At 36.8% G+C, this 18,008-nt stretch overlaps 1 protein-coding gene across 2 annotated transcripts in view; it reads right to left on the bottom strand.

The window, feature by feature from the left end:
• The window catches only part of DLGAP1 (DLG associated protein 1), a 104,845-nt gene that overhangs the window by 2,078 nt on the left and 84,759 nt on the right, over nt 1-18,008 (bottom strand). For both annotated transcript variants that reach the window (XM_007429225.3, XM_007429226.3), the window contains 4 exons: nt 15,962-16,053; nt 7,485-7,906; nt 2,715-2,806; nt 1,743-1,895 (listed from right to left, as the gene is read on the bottom strand). In XM_007429225.3, coding sequence (XP_007429287.3) covers nt 1,743-1,895; nt 2,715-2,806; nt 7,485-7,906; nt 15,962-16,053 — 759 coding nt within the window. The remainder of the gene's footprint in view (nt 1-1,742; nt 1,896-2,714; nt 2,807-7,484; nt 7,907-15,961; nt 16,054-18,008) is intronic.

Below are 18,008 nucleotides of genomic sequence, written 5' to 3'. Positions count from 1 at the left end.
CAAACAAGCAAGTACATGATTTTCTCAGAATGTTATCTAAACCAGATGGCTTCATGCTTTTCCTTACTGAGCATTTATAGGTAAACAATTATTTTACTTGTCTTAATCATGCAGTATTTTTTGGTCAGTTCAGAACTAGTTAAGGTTCCTGTGTGAGGCACGATACATGCAAGAATGGTTCAACAAGCCCATTCTTTTCCCTGGACTTTTTACATGTTCCTATGGCTAACTGAACAAAAATACTGAAAATACTGATGTTATGGAATGAAATCCCAATTATTTTGAAGAAAAAATGTCTCTTGGAAAAAAAATGAAACATCTAAAGCATTTATTCTCTCATCATTATCCTTTGGCTTAAAAATAACACATGAAATAATTATAGGCAGAATAGGTCAGAGTATAACCAACACTGAGAACAGCTTCAAATGTCCTAAACAAACAGGAGTAAGGGGAATGCTTTGCCCCTCCTTTTCAATTTCTTTTAATGTGCATGAAACTGAATTTGTGCTTTTCCTTATAAAAGGCATGGACCTTAGAAGTTTTTGATTAGATCAGTGGTTGTGACATTGAATTTCTCTTTGCTGTGGAATTTTTTTTTTTTTGACTCATTGAAATAAACTTCCCATTACTCTGCTAGATTAGTCTCCATTTTAATTTTATGGGTAGATATATTACTAAGGGCAGCAGGGTAGAAATATATTAAACTACCTCATCTAAATATGATCTACATTTTTACATTTCATAGTGGGAGAAAATATTTCAGAAGTGTTTTGTTTTTTCTTCCTAATGTCCTGTCCTGTCCTGTCCTGTCCTGTCCTGTCCTGTCCTGTCCTGTCCTGTCCTGTCCTCCCCTCCCCTCCCAATTTTGGGTCCTGGAAAAGAAAAATGTTTACATGCAAGTTTTCATATTTCCATTCTACCTGTCAATTTGTATATTTTTGATTGTTATTATTGATGGCATACATCTGAGTTTTAAAATGCTTACTGATCTGTAGGGAAACAATGGATGTACTACATTTTAACCAATAACTACTTGTGACACCAGTGCTGAAAACAATGTGCCAAAGCACACTAAAAATTACTAAAATCCAAATTACTCTAGGAAAGAAAATTGAACCTTGATTTACCATCCTATTTAGTGTTTTAGAGCTAGAACCTACTGAATGAAATAAAAGAGGAGAAACCACCTAAGAGGTCTCCCTCAAAATAAAGCAACTAAAGTAATGACGCAAGAGATTTTCCATGTAATATTTATGATGGCTTGATTGGAAAATACCCATACATTTATCCATGGGAATGGGGCTGGTTACCAAGTCAGTGATGATTACAGTACTTCCCTAGTTTACTTATACATTTCATAGTGCATTAGTAAACAGAACTCTTACACTAGGCAGCACTGTGTACTCTCTATATTTATTTTAATTGTAAGAATCAATATATGAGGCAATTCCTTCTAACAGTTGATTATCTAATATGATTATACGTTAAGTATAATAAGACAAATGAGCACATTCCCATTGTTCACATAAACAAGTTTGCCTTAAAAATATGCCTGAACATATTACAGATAATATTCCAGGTGATTCTTACGTAAACATTTTCTTTTCTTTTACAATGGAATTAATCTGATATGAAATCCATTTCATGTTTTTAACATCAATGATGTATGCAGAGGCCTATTTAATCTGTCCAGTATTTGTGCAGGGTTTTAAATGAAGCATACAAAATCGACAATGTTCTACCTTCTTGTCATGTAGATCCATCTGTTTCCAATTATTGGCCTTTAACTGATGAAGTTCATCAAATTTCATACTAATATTTTCTATGGACAACTGCAGCATATCCCAAAACCCTGCTAAATCTTGGGAGGCCGGTCTCGGATGTGCATTGGGATTCTGTATGAGAGAAAAAATGGGAAAAAGCATGAAAAACTTCAAAGTCCTTGAAAAGGTCAAGTAGAGGTTTGCTTTTTATTTCTAATAACGTTGGCTGCCCTATTGTATCTGATTCATCTGGAATAGCAATACTAGTTGATTGAACTAACTAAGCTATCATGCACTGAGGCAATGGGGGAATCTTACACATTTAATAGAATTTCAGCAGAACCAATATGGATAGGATTAGGCTGTAAATTGGCTAAACGTTTAGGGGAAAGGTTGTTGGAACAACCCTACTTTGGAATGAATGTTTTGGCAGCAATGTGCTGAGATAATGTCTATGGATAGTGTCTACGGGACATGTTTCTGTTACTGCATATTACAGAAGTAGAAGGTCAACAGATTCTGGCACATTCCTGGGCTTTCAAGAATTTCTCAAATCAATATTTTGTTAAATCCATTTTTTGGTACAGCTCCACTTCATCTGTATCCTAGACAGCATACCTTTGGTTAAATTAAATGTAAGTTTCTGTTCCATGCTGTGATATGTTAGAATGGGAAAGAAATACCGTGAAGCAGGCCTACAAGTAAAATGTTATAAACTCACTTCTCTAATTTATTTTTCATGGGTTTGTTTTTAATTTCTTGGAAGAGGTGCTTGTAAGATTTTATTTCTCAGATATCAAAATATTTTGGCCAGCCTTGGATACCTGCATTCTGAGTTATGGGAAGAGACATAGGGGCATTATACACAATTCTGCTTCAGGCACTGAAATATTTTTTGGATACAAGTAATAAAAAACCCTATATTATGTGTCCATAATACATGTTACATACCAGATTTTCTTCACACAGTTCTCTGAACTGGTAAAATTTCTGAGCCATGAGAAGCTGGGCACTACCAACTGCAGTTCGAATTTTACCTAAAACTTAAAAAGAAATCAAAGCATGAGAACAGCATGGTGGAAATCTCTCCATTGTTACAAAGCCAGATAGAGATCTAATTCAGGAGTGAGCGAAGCACAATCGTAGGGTGGCCTGTGGCCTAATTTCAAAGCTGTCTGCAAGCTATCCATTAACATCTATGGCAAGAATATTTTTCCCCCTCTGCTATGTGAGAGTGAGTGAGAGCTAGAAAAAGAGAATGGAGTGTCAGAAAGAGAAACGGAGGGAGGAAGGGAATATCAGAAAGTGAGTAAACGTGTAGTGCCACCCACTTCTGGCACTTCCATGTCTACTGTTTGCTTAAGCCCAGCCCACCATTGATATATGGTGCTAACAGATTTCTATCAAGGGAATGCAAGAAAAGATTGCCAACCATTTCCAAATGCTATTACTAAAAACCCACGGATCATTTTAAAAGTGAACATACATTCCCAGTCATTGAAACTCCCTCCAACAGATACACCACTTAGCAAAAGGAGGAATGCAAAAGCAATTAAAACTGTCACATTAACAAAATAACCAAGATTGTGTTTCAACTTGGCCTGTATACTTTAAAATTAATCCTATAGATAACACATTCTTCTCACATGTGCCGATTTTTTTTTCAGCTGTGCTGCTTGTCAAATGAGGGATGATAGGAATTGCAGCTCAACAACATCCAGAGATCCACGTGTTAATGTACACTTCTGCTTTTTGTCATTGAAGTAGTACAGTAATAGTCTGAAGAATGCAAAATATTTAATCAAAACTGAATCTCTGCTGAGTTCCCTATAGGCAACATATGTTTGGTTTGGCATTGGCCAAACACATGGACTTCTGTAAAGTAGCAAGTTATACAGTGCCAAGTTAAACACATCTCTAAGCCACTGAAAAGGCAAATGTATCTAGGAGACTGTGAGTTGTGAACATATAGAAGGCCCAGTGGCTTGGATCCTAAATTGCTCCATGCCATTTTATACCTGGAAACTCTCCTCCATTTATAACCCCCTGCATCTTATCCTATACTTAGATTTTCATGGTCATTCAGAAGTTGAAAACAATATTCCTCAAATTTAAATGAGATTTAAGAGAAATCTCAAAAGCATTTGTACTCAGATCTGAGAAGCTTGCACAAATGTTCCAAGTTTCACAGAACAAAATATTTTTAGATGTCCTTGGAAACTGAATTCAGTGGGAGATATGTCCTAGCTGCAAAAGTTTCAGCACAATTCTAAAATCGTACACTTGTATTGGTGGCAGTTGAGCACAGGTTCATAGATGGGCTCTAGAATTTCTTGTGAGATCCTAGGCTTCTTCACTCAGAGTGTGTGCTGAGATGTTTAAGATGATAAAGTATTGGGGGATGATTTTTATCACAGATATGATCCCCACTCCAGCAGTTCCCAGCCTTTTTTTTTATGATGGCCATGACAACTATTGTTGATAACATCTGAGGACCATCACATAAAACAAATCAGATATGAGGCACCTGTGGGCACCATGACACATATGAATATCCCCTCCATGTCAAATTAAATAAAATTATTTTTGAAAATATTAAAATATCCTAAACAATCCAACAAAACATAAAACACTAAGGGGGAAGTCTTACATATTCTAACTGGGGAGTAAGTTTCACTGAATGAAAATCAATGGGCCTTATTTCTGAGTAAACATATGCCCAGTGTATATATATATGCTCAGCATTAGTAGGTAGATTATTATATCCTTTCCTCTGGAGGTCCTGGAAAGAACCCAGGCAAAAGCAAGCAGAGTTTTCTCCCTAATTTTAGACATCGACACCAAGAGGAAACAACTGTGAAGACAGAAATGTAAATTCACACTGCACAGCACAGGGAATTCTACACATAACTGCCATTTTCCCATTGTTGTTTGCAAGGGTTGCGTGTCTAATTCCCTAGGCACTGTGCTGAAAATGTACCCCTTGGTGTGTCTAGTCTTTTATTCATACTAATGTGCAAACCACTCAAGTGAAAGAAGCCTTCAATAGGGGGGAGGAGTTAATCGGAGAGCTTTCATGTGGTCCCCATTGTTATGAGAACCCTTCCCACTGCATCGGCTTCAGAACAGCTGCCTCAGCTGGAGCTGGGCCATCTAACATTTCACAAGGCATTTCAAGAATTGAAAGGAAGGGTAAGGGAAATAGAAGGGAGATGGTCTCCCAGCTGTGCATTAGAGGAGAATTTTGCACAAAGCCAAAAATTGCTTGGGTGATTCAAGAAGTTGCTTGAAATTGTTTCATGATGCAATATTGAACTATAGCAAAATAATCCTTATTAAAATAGTATTCTATAAAATTCCAGTACTTTGTGGGGGAAGAAGGTTGAGGAAAATAGAACATGTTGACTCTTCCCCTCTCAGGTATTTGGTGATCTAAGACAAATTCTCAGATGACTGTGAGATGAATGCTGAAGTTGTTCTGTATTGAGTCAGACAGTCCCTCTGGCTCAGTATGGTTTTCAGTGCAGTACTGTCTTCATGGTTTCAGACAGGAGGCTCTTTCAACTCTATCCGGTGATACCAGACAGTGAACCTTGGATGTTTGGCATGCAAAGCACATGCCTTCACACTTCTTATACCTACTTCTTATAGCAGTCTTCCCCAAATTTGAGCTCTCCAGATATGTCAGATTTTAATTCCATTAATACCCAGCCCAAAAACATGTAATCAGCTCCAAAAATAATGCTAATCATTTATAAATCTTTGAATGGACATTGCTATGGGTTCCTGTTGGTTACTGATCTAACCCAAAGCCTACTGCAGTCCTGCCTTATACCTATTTTAGCTGCTGATTTCTTACACATCAGCTGACTGAAGCATACGCTTAGAAGACAAAATGAAAGAACCTGCTTATTCTTAAACCATCATTTTATCAATAATCACAGCCCATTCTGGAGAGATTCTTCCCATTCTGAGGCTTTCACTGATAAGCTTGTCCTTGTTTATAGATAATCACTCAATCTGGTGCATGTAGAAGTAAAATTAAGCATTCAGCTAAAGTACCATGTTAGTTGTTTGGGTGGGAGGAAAGAAAGGACATAAACATCTATTCCACTGAGTTGCCCATTCTTAGAAGTAGATGTCCATGTTCTAAAGGAAAATGGGCCAATAAACAAGTGCAGTGAGCAAAATCCAGTTGAAGAGCTAACAGTAGATACACCAATCAAATCAAATTGAAATGTAATCAGTTTGTTGTCCAGTACTGTCTTCATGGTTTCAGACAGGAGTTTCTTTCAGCTAGTTTCAGCTTCCACTCCCACCCTGCTCTTGTTTTTTTAATAATCTACTGATAGCAGAGACTTTTTTTTAAAAAAGGGACATATCTGTTTAGCTACTGGCATTGTGTGCAATCTCCTGGATCAAAATGTCTTTTCTAAAACTTAATCACAGACACAATTTCTGTGGTGCATGTGTGTTTCTATGCAGAATTGGCAGTTTGATGTTGATCATCAGCACCACCTATGCTCAACCATTAATACAGAGAGGCCTGGCTTTAATAAGCTAGTTATCACTATTATGAAAAAAACGGTTTCAGAGGAAACTAACAAAACTTTGATGTAATAAAACATGTGCATAATTAACTAAAGAACTATCTCCAGATGTTCTTAACTCAGCCACTGACATTACAACTTGTTTTATATGCAGCAGCAGCGGCAGCAGCAACAACAAATTGCATTCATAACTGGAAACACTCTTTTCACTGTGACAGTTTATTTCGCTGCAAGATAATACCAAACATGTCTATGTAGCACACAAGACCCTGTCAAGCCGCCCTAAGCCATCTCCTCCAGACAGCTGTTGTACACAAGGAGGCATTGTCTAGAAAAACTTGTATCGTATTACTCCTAGCTTCGAGGTGGGATGGGAGAACATCCACTCTCTCAGCTGCCAAGATACTGAGAAAATTTCAGCCTCTGCAAGTTACCGTAAACATCAATGTGATGTAGTGATTAAGACAGAGTGGATAAGCACAGGTCAGATGAAGTAATATAACAACTACCACCACAAGCACAATCAAGAAGAAGACAATGACTAAGTCTAGGAAGATCCTATTCAAAGATATTCTTAGCTATGGAAGCTCACTGTTGCAGTTGTGGGGGAAAAAATGGAAGAAAGAAGGTTCTGTATTAGGACTTTGCATTTAAAGGGTAAAATGTTATTCAGAGTGTGCATGGACTGAAGCAGCTCTTGGGAATGCAATGCATCTTTCCTGGTGCAAGATGCAGAGGGCTATCACACCAGCCCCAAAAAGGGAACAGTTGCTTTAAGGTGTCCCTGACAGGTGCTACATTTTTCCTGATAATCTAATATTGTGAAGTGAATGCAAAAAAGTAATAACATATATGGGAGTCTGCAGGCAAGGTGGGGGGGGGGGGCAAATGACAAAATCTGTATAGTCAGGCAAATGCTGTGACTTTGTGTCAGATGTCAGGATGCAAGAATGTAAAGGTGCATTTGTAATGAGGCCACCACACACTGGTTGTCATTTTGGTGTCACTTCAATTTGCTATGGATGCTACTGGCACAATGATTTTTGTGGTACTTTTGACGGAGAAATATCTTGAGAAATTACAAGTGGTATTGGTTTCCCAATCTTTAGATTTTGATGTAAAAGATGACAAAATAAAGATATCTTCTCTTGTTAGCACTGGAATTACTTACTTTCTTCTGGAAGATGATTTTCTTGTTCTTCTCTCTCCATTTGTTGGCACCAACCTTCCATACGCTCTCTCTCTGCTTGAAGAAGCTTCAGGAACCAGTGTCCATCTCTATGGCACACTGACCTTTGAACAGCTTCAATTGGATCTTCAGTTATAGAATCAATCCAAGGATCCGGTGGAGGTAAAATGGAAGGATCAAAATCAGTGTCAAAGTCATCATCTACCGCACATGCATGATAATGGTTTCCTGAGCCCTGTATGCTAACAGTGGAAGTGCTGATATCTCGAGAATATTGTCTTGACATTGGCCCAGGATATGATTGATCTTCTTGAGGGTCCATGGACATTTCAAAGTTCTCATGGAAATCCATGTCTGCCTGAACAGCTGTTGTAACACTATTTGACCGGGTAAACCTGCGGAAACTGAACAGCACAAAACAGAAAGTTGAGCAGTGCAGACATTCACAGGCAGGTATACTTTACAGACAAGCAGATAAGATTGTACAATAGTGAAACAAACTTTAAATTCTACCTGGATTTTCCATAATATCAGCATTTAAAATAAAAATGTATTGCTTTTTAAATGTGATTAAAACCAGATGTCATAATGGCACAGGTTTTGCAAGGTTTTGAACAGTCATGATACCTTCACATTAATCCTTGATTTAATAAGGTTTTACATGCAATTAGTTTTAGGCTTGAGTCATAGTGACTCATAGGAGGTCCTTGAAAGTTTGATTGTTGTTTAGTATCTAATGATATTTTCATTGTGTGTGTGTGGGGTGGTGGTGGTAGAGAGATAAAATTAGTACGTGGGAAAGAATACCTCCCACCTTATTTCTACCCCCAAATCTTGTAGACCAAAATCACAGCTATCCTTCCACAGGTGATTGCTACTATACCGAGCACAATTATTAGATTTGTGTGCATGTTCATTTATTTAGAATATTGTCCCTCTTTCATCATCCAAGTCACAGAAATTGGATAACACTGCCAGTTCTACCTCTTCTCATTTCCCCTTACATTTGATTTCTGTTTCCGTATTCTATATTTCTATATCACCATAGGGCAGTACCTGCTGTTACTGATTTCACTTGAATTTCTATAAAATAGCTGGACTTTTCAATACAGTACAACTGAACTGAATCAGTAATACTCAGACTCAAACAGCCAGGTTTCCCCCAAACAATTACCTGTGACTTCATGTGCATGCATGTGCACGAGAGAAAGAGAGCATAGTAATTACAATAATAGAGGAGGATATTACTGTGGCTGAAAGGAAGGCAAGCCACTGCTTCAAGAGGACAAGTGACACCTACTAGCCTGGTTTTTTGTTTTCTATGTGTAGAGGGTGACTGCAATGGAGAGCTTTCTCTTCCCATGGAGACTTTTCACAGCAAATGAGAACTCCGTAAATGTCATGATCTCAATAGATGGAGAGTCTCAAAAGATAAATAGGCTCTCTATTGCAGACATTCATTCTTTACAAGCAGAAGGAAAGAGACAGGGCCAGGTTTAGCATATTGACTTAGTAGCAGTAAAAGCCCTAAGCATATGTATCTGGGAGTAATAGCCAATGAACTTAATGGGACTTCCTACAAAATAAGTCCATGTAGTTTTCTTCAGTTACAGCCCAACACAAAAGATTCGTCAACCCATTTCTTTTTATGCAAAAAGGGGGAAAAACAAAACAAAACAGCCCAATACCAAAAGAAGCTTTTCTGCAGTTTCCTCCCCAGTTTCCAGAGAAGCAGCCCAGGAATGCTCACCTGAGATTAAGAGATTAAGCATTCTTAAACTCATTGGGATTTACTGCAGAGTAAGCATATATGGGTTTATACTTTTTCAGTCCAGTTTTTTAAAGTTTTTCTCTGTGAGTGTGTGAGTGGTGTGTAAATTTGTGTGGGAGAGAATGTTTTGTGTAAATGTAGATGGGAGAATAGATTAATGTTAAAAGTGGGGTTAAATTAATTTTACTCAATAGTCATTAATTAATATTATGTTTTGGCTTGTCTATGTCTTTTATTGGAATGCATAGATATAAATATAGATACCCACACAACTGTGACATATGCACACAAACTCTTTCGCTGGGAACTGGGAACTCTAGATGACAAGGTGAGGGAAGTTGGGCAGTGAACAGAATTTGAGTGTAAGCATTTATAAGCAGTATTCTCTTTATAGTGGTTCACCTTAAATTCAGTCGTCTTTTTAGATAAGTGTGGTAATTTTCTATGTTTAAATTAGGACATTTAAAAAGAACAGTTCTAATACAAAATACTGATGCTATTGTGACTGCCTGGGTGCACAAGTTTCATCTGGAACAATAACAGTGAGAAATAACCCTGAGGATCATCAGACTGGTTCTGAGGGTTTGGAAAGTGACAGTGACAGCAACAGCTATGCTGAAGTCAGGTTTACATGCCACAACTGGTCCAGAATGCAGTGGCTCACGTAGTTATGGGTGGAATTTGATTTGTCCATGTGACACTTCTACATGGAGAGCTGCAGTGGTTGCCAGGTGGCTTCTGGGTGCAATTCAAGGTGCACCTTTAAAGCCCTACATGGTTCATTACCTGGGTTCATTATCTGCCAGACTGCCAGCTGAGAGTGGAATCTGCCATTCTGGAAGTGAAAACTTGCTCCGGCTCCTGATCCCTAGGCATTGTTGTTATCAGGGACCAATTGCTGACCCCTTCTCTGGAACATCAAAGCCACAGAGATTAGGGCAGCTCCAAATTTATTAGGATTCTGAAACCCATCAAGAAATGGTTCTTCTGGATGGTTTTTGTGGGAATGATGTGGATTTCATTCCCTCGTGGAAAAGGGCACCTACTGACTGTTGTACAGTTGTTAGTGGTAATTAAATTATGTTTTGATCCTGTTACTATAATATTGGTGGGTAAATTGCTTAGATTTTTTTATCTGGGAAATATATAAGGCTCAATAAGTAAGTATGTAAATGGTTACTTAATTAATTCTAGAACTAAAAAGAGCTACAGTTGTTTTATACAACTTTAAAAATAATACAATAGTCACATGGCCAAAGTGTGGATCCTTAGAATTATAAATGAGTCGGGTGGATGTGCTGGTTGAAAGGAAGTAGCTAGGGTTAATGCTATTATTATTATTATTATTATTATTATTATTTTGTTAATTTCATGTTAAATTTTTGTTAATATTATAAAGAGGAAGAAGCTCTTGGGGGAGCATAGAAAATATCATGACATACATAAAATGAGATTCCTCTCCAATTTTTTATTGTGGACATGTAGGCTCACTGAATATTTTCATGCTGCTGCATGTTCTGGAGCACAGTTAGGTAACACAAAAGTGAGTTATGTAAGTTTAATTTTTATAAGGAAACTACAATATTAATAAAGAGTGCATTCTTATTTTGCATACCTAATATTCATTTCATTTATTCATTTCAATCATTTAATTTACGGTGATAGACCAAAATGCAGAAACAAAAACAAAAGAAAACTAAAAAAACAAAAAACATGGGGTTTTTTGTTATTGTTTAATAGCCAACTAAAAGAAAAGAAAAAGACAGGAAGTAATTAGGATTTTTTTTTTTTATCCTGGGGCAGAAAACTCATTAAAAGCTAACCAAAAACCGCTTTTCTCTCCTAAGAATCCATTCAGTGGCATGAAAATTCAATGAACATTTGTGTCTTTATAATGATAGAAAACATAATGTCTCTCACAAAAAATTATCTCTTCCATCATATATCTCACTATCTCCTTTCATCTTACTAGATATGATATTTAATTTCTGAAACAGCTGCTGGGTCTGCTTCTAATACAGGTAGTCCTCATTTAGTGACCACAATCGGGACTGGCAATTTGATCATTAAGCGAAGTGGTGGCTAAGTGAAATCAAGACTGTGCTTATGGTTTTACTTCAGCTTTTCTTTGCTTTACAGACTTGCAAAGATTGTATACATGAGGATTAGTTGCAAAGTTACTTTTTCATCACCATCATAATTGCAAAGTGATGCTAAATGAGGTAGTCACTAACTGAGGACTACGTGTATTGAGTTTTCTCAATTGAGGATTCATACCTTTGTTGGACAGATAATATATACGGTCTCCAAATAAATGCATGCAGTAAAATTTTGCATTTTGATTTTCCACCAAACACAAAATACAAATTCTGTGAACTTCTCTGTGAAAATATAGTGCTGGAGGCAGGCATTACATTTTAAAACAAGGACAATTCTGTTCTGAGGCTAAACCTGTATAACAAAGCATAGGTTGTGTTGAACATGTAATAAGGAGTGACCCAATTTTGTATGCCTTTCTATGTATTTAGACAACACTATGGTTAAGCCTTGCTGAGTGTACTGTTCTTGGCACTGAAGCATGGGCCTACATTGGAGGTTCATGTAATACCTTTTGATAAAAAACAGAAACATTATTTCACTAATATTAATGTATACTGCAACAAAATGTGAATCCTCAACCATCTCTGTAATGACCAGCTTATTGTTGTTGTTTTCAGATTAAAATATGATGGGGTATGCAGATTTTTGAACACAAAACGTTATTACTGACTGAGAGGCCTCACAGTTGTTAATAAACCAATATAAGTTGATCAGATATGGCTATATAGAGCTCCACATGTATCAGTGATGGGAAGTGAATATGCATGCACAAACACGCAGCAATAGCTGAGAATAACTTTCCAAACCACTGACAAACTTGGAAAAACCATGGCTACTTTAATGATTCAAAGAGAGGTATTTTAGTCATTTTTCTATGCATTGTGAAGCATCTCATTCAAATGCTTTACAAACCAGACAGTGATCACTTTATGAAATTCTATATTGCAGATCTCTATTCTGAATGTAGGAAAAGAGCTTGCAAAGACTAAGCTGGAATTATTGGTTCATCGCTTTGTAAATGAGGCCTGTACTTGTTTGTGTATTGCTACCTGTAATCTCTCCAGTTAGGTGTAAAATAACAACAATTAAAAAATATTTGTTAAGAACTTGGTACACTCAGCTTGGTCCAGCTCAGCTCGGTTACTTGTTGTGAAGACCTGTTCTAGCAGTGAGTTTTATCAATGTTCATATATAGTTCTTAGAATAAAATCCCAACAGTTTCCTCACTTCATGTGCTTTGAATCTCGCTATCTTTGTATTCATTCGTGCCCTGCAGGCATACGGTATAATAACTACAGCCTCTGATTACTATGACAGTTACCTGACCTAAAGTTCAGAAAACCAAGAAACCATGGACTGGCTAAACCAGTACAGGACACAAAACAGTCTGTTCTGAATAGCAGCAACAAATTTATTTGCATGCATTTATGTTCCAGGCCCTTCTTTTATACCACTTTAAGAACCTTGTTTACATTTTTTAATCAAAGATTTTTCTTTTGCATCACAGGTGCTGAGCAATTTACAGATGGTTCTGACTGTCTCTATTATGTACTTGTTTATCACGCTGCCTTAAAATTTTAATCACAAAAATTTATATCAATGGATATGACTTATAGCTGAAACAAATAGACGTGTAACTGAGCTGAGCTGAAGTTACAGATGGTAAGTAGCAATGGTACTGATGATGGTTTCAGCCTGCCTCATTATTATCACTTAGAACAGACTGTGGTTACTGAATAGGTCCCAGAGAATGACAGAGAGATTAAGCAGGTAATGGAAAACTTCTTTAAGTTGCTGAAAGATTTGCAAGCTGCCTGCTTGTTTGTTTGTGTTTTTTAAATTGCAGGCAGAACTGTAGGCAACTTTCAAAAGAAACCCCTGTGAGCCAGGAGATCGCATCTGCAATCTTGGTGGGAATTACTGAATGCTGCCCTCCCCGTGAGCATATCATTATATTAAACTTTATCTAAAAGGCAACCCACTCTCAAATGCTATTCATGTATTATGTCAATCAACATCCTGGCTAATGACTCAGGGGAAATACCTTTCCTACTGCAGGTAGACAGTGATATTACTCTAAATTATTCAGTGCTCTCATTCCATGGCATGGCTGGTAGCTGTCACTGACTGGTTGATTTTTCAATATATGGTTGGACCAGATAGTACTTAGATGAAGACTACTGGAAATCCAAGGGCTAGGGTTGTACTGGAAACTTCAAAACATATCCCAGGAGGCCAAGGATATAACCCTGTAGCTGCAGTTTCATACATCTGTATGAAAATTACTGTAGGAAAATGAGACTTAAGTCCAAGTCTTGAACGGTGAGTATGGAAAACTAAACATGTGTATCCCGAAGCAAATCCTAGACCTCTGGGACTTTCTTCCAAGTAAATAAATGCGAAAAGCATATTTTGTCAGTGAAATGAAGAAGGAAGACAATTTTGGCATTTCCCTCCCCTTGAAGAATCCATGCCATCTTCCATAGTGGTCTAATGGGCCTCTTTATCCCACAAACCAGCAGAATTCAGGGAACATCAGGGACACATAGGGGATTAGCTAAAAAAAATTGAATCACAAAAGCAGTGAAATAACACTAGAGAATGGAATACAAGGGTTGTAGAATTGGGGTGCCATATCATGATTTACAAACTGGATGGCATTCTGTGATTCTAAATGCCAATAGTTGGGAGTGTGTTCCACAGAAGTTAAAGCATTGATGGCCAATAAGTATCTTCAGCATTCTAAAAGGCTCAGGCTACAAAATCAATCTATGACTAAAATTGTTCTTGGCACAGAAATATATAGGGGTCAATAAGGTGAAGTCTCCTTTAAGCTTCAAGTCATAGACATCCATGTGGTTTACATGGCAACAGTTTGGGAGGAATTTTCTATGGCCTTTTTCTGGTACCTTTTTTGGATTTTGCAGTCTAGCCCACAACCCTAGGATTGCTAAGTCGTCTCCCATTTAAGGACCAAACTGGTCCAGTCTTGCTTGTATTTTCTCCATCAGTCAAGAGTGAAACGTGCCATGAAATAACAACACTAAATAATTTAGCATTATGTCATTCTCTACCTGCAGCAGCAAAGATATTTATCATAAGCAACTAGCTTGGGTATTGATAGACATAACTTAAAGCTTACAGCTGAGAATGGGCTGGCTTTTAAGCCAATTTGATGTGACGTCATCCTGGGGGGGGGCAGAAGAGGTCAACATTAAGCAATTTCCACCAAGAAGGTAGATGCAGAAGGAAGGATTAACCATCTCCTTGCACAATGGTCCCTTCCCACTTAACCATAGTATATATTGTAAAATATTTCACTCTTTTCCAAGTCAAAGGATCACAATCTCCCAAATATATAGCAGCAACAAATAAAGCCATTTGATCTGAGGTTGCTCTCCAGATAAATGATTTGCATCAGCTACAGTGATCATCCTATGGCATCAGACTGGAGGGGTAAATTTTCAACAGAGAAATTATAAATTTTAACTCATATTTTAGGAGATTTACTTTTCTGCTTGAAACATTATAAGAAGGAAATCAAGTAACTGTGTAACTAGAAGGTGAACATTTTTCGAAAGCAGAGGTTCTTTTTTGTTCCTAGAAAGTTTTCATTTAAACTAATGTTTTCAATTAAGATGGTTCAAAAATAGCCAGAGGAACAGAGTTTAAGAAAAAAATATACATATAGTTCTAAATAACTCATCAAACAACAGACAGGTCTAACTGCTTGACAATTTGAAATTCCTTTATTTTGTTCCAAATAAAGAACTATTATCCAGTAATAACAGCCAGTGTGATGTAGTGATTACGGTGTTAGACTAGGGCCTTCAACCAGCAGATATAGCTAACAGAGTGCTGGGAGGGCAAAATGGACTTACTGAGTAATCAGTGAGTTGTAAATAAATATCTCTTTATATCATAGGAATAATTAACCACATGCTCAAGTATCACTGCAGGAAATTCTGCCCCCTCCAAAGTAAGGAGCATGTTTCTATTGTGTGGACGATTAATGTGTGCTGAAGATTTATCCTGCTGTTGTGTATTATGGTCGAATATACTTTATTTACTGGAAAAAAGGTAAGCTCAAATTTAGGATGATCTTTCCCCAAAACAGAAGATTACACAGAAAAAAAATTTCTAGTCTATACTGCTAAATTCTCAGATAGGTTAAGATTATAAATTATTACAATTAGTTGGGATTATAAATTATAATAAATCAGTTGGGATTTTTTTTCTGTTAGGTAAATAAATTACAAACCATGCACACAAGTTCTATTACAGAAAATGTTACAAGGCATGGCTGAACCAGGCAAGTGTTAGTTGTAACCATATATACAACAGATATCTACAGAGAGTTAGCATTTGGACATATGCTTTGATAATCCTCATTGTGGAGACATTTGTATTCTATACACTGGCCTGAAATAAGGGAAAGATATGAAGAAAATCCACATGGAACCCAGAGATAGAGCCTGGGCTTCTCAGTAGTTCATGAAGGGTTCTTGTTGCTGTTGTTTTACCATCATCAATATAGCTACAAACTACTGATAACATACTTTAGAATATAACATTAATATTTGCTTACCATTTCTCCTCCTCTACTTGAACACCTATGGATTGGAACTTACTGCACACTCTGGACTCACTGGAGCTAGAGGATTCCTCTCCACCATCAACCTGACAGAACAATCAAATTGAAATAGAATGAAAGGCAATGTGTAACATTATTTGAGGGTGTGGTTTTTTAAAACCGTATCTTACCAGTTTGGTTCTTCTTCTCATTACTGATGTTCTGTTTAAAGCTCCTATATAAGACAGGATGAAGTTGTTGCAAACCTTCAACAAGATTTCCATGATATTTTATTTAGAAAATGGATCAATTTGTTTCATGCACTATCTCTATCTTGTCTAAATTTTGTCAGAGAGTGTGTAACTTACGGTGCAGAACCTGCAGCAGGAGCTTAAAAGCATAGAAACTCTATTATCATTAGAGGGTACATGGGGTTCACTGTAACTGAAAATAAAATAAATAAAATGTAACAGTGCATCTGTTTAACTAATCCATAAGTGTATTTAGAATATGAACTGTGGACAATGAAACATTTTTCTTTAAAGAGGATATACACTATTAGTTACCTTTCTGAAAGTGATTTATCTCTTGTACAGTGATTTAGATCCTAAAAATAACAAGAACTGTCTCAGGAGTAGAAGAGATTTTTGTTCTATTCTTCTCTTCAGATGCAGCTCTGTGGTTCCCTGTTCTTCACAAAGCCACACCTGAAGATCAGAAAATGTTCTAGAATGACAGTCATATAGTAGATGAGTTTGGCTGTAGTATACAATTGATTAAAAATGGAGATCACTCTATTGGATACAAGCCACTATATCCAGGATGAGAAGAGTGAGAATCAATGTAATATAACAGTGGAGTGCTGGAGACCAGTTCGGGACCCTTAAAAGCTTATTGGATGATTTTGGGCCAGCTACCACCTCTCAGTTTAACCTTTTTGTAGATTTGTTGGGAGAAATTACTACTTATGCTTCCTTGAACTTTTTGGAGGAAAGGCAGCATATAAATTAAAAAATAATTAATTCTGGGTTGTTTATTACTCTGCTTATTCATTTTTTTAGGGTTAATGTGTGATTAGCTTCATTGTAAGGTCAATTTTTCAAATGTCGCTTATTGTATGCTCATGTATCTACTGAATATTACATTTCTTGGAAATGTATTAGAATTTGTTTCTTTGGACAAACCTCTAGTTGAGCAGAAACATTGATGATACAACACCTTCTTCTCTGGAGAACTTCACTAGAATATGAAATTCAAATTCCAAATAAGAAAAAGGAGTAAAAGCATACATTAACAGTGTGAGGTATCAGGGAAAGAGTTACAACAGGTTTTTCTGCTGTACTTTCCAAGATCTTGCTACCTTTACTGTAATTCCTCTTCCTACCTTTGTGTCCTTAATTTAAAAAATTGAAATTAGAAATAATATATCTGCTTCCTTTCCTCCTCTCTTTTCTTTCCACACAATTAAACTATAGCCTTAGGTGGCTTGATTGTTGTTTGACAACACTCAGTCCTTCCTAAATTTCTGTGCATGCCAGCTTAATAGCATATTTACCACATTGCAAAAAAGTGGTTATTTGTATTGTTAACAGCCTGCCCAGCTATGATTGGTCATTTATTTAAAAAGCAACGTTCTGAAGATAAATAGTAAGATAACAAATAATATACTGCATATCTGCCTTAATTCTAAGTAGAGCAAATAATAGTAACTGTAGCTCTGGTGTAAAAAGGAACTACATATCTGATTTATATTCTTTCTTGGCCTGGGCTTTAGTTAAGTTTTATTTGTTAAATTTCTTGCTCTGCCAGATGTAATAAAAATCTAATCTGTGTGTGTAGGGAGTGACAAATGAGAGAATTCTACTGGTGTTTTTAGGGAGTCAGATTAAAACTGGGGAAATGGATGAAAACCTCTGCTCAGCCACCAAACTCACTTGAGCTTAATCAGAAACCTGTTGCAAGAATCAAATTGGAGGAAAGAGACTCATATATGCCATCCTCAGTTGCTTAGACAAAGAGTGGATAAAATGCAATAACAGAAACAACATCAGACTACAAGATG

Source organism: Python bivittatus, unplaced genomic scaffold (genome assembly GCF_059951505.1).
Source record: "Python bivittatus isolate LINGU-HERP-01145 unplaced genomic scaffold, Pbiv_v1 ctg000840_np1212, whole genome shotgun sequence".
NCBI lineage: Eukaryota > Metazoa > Chordata > Lepidosauria > Squamata > Pythonidae > Python > Python bivittatus.
Note: the sequence above shows the minus strand (reverse complement) of the source record. Positions and strands in the feature narration are given on the sequence as shown.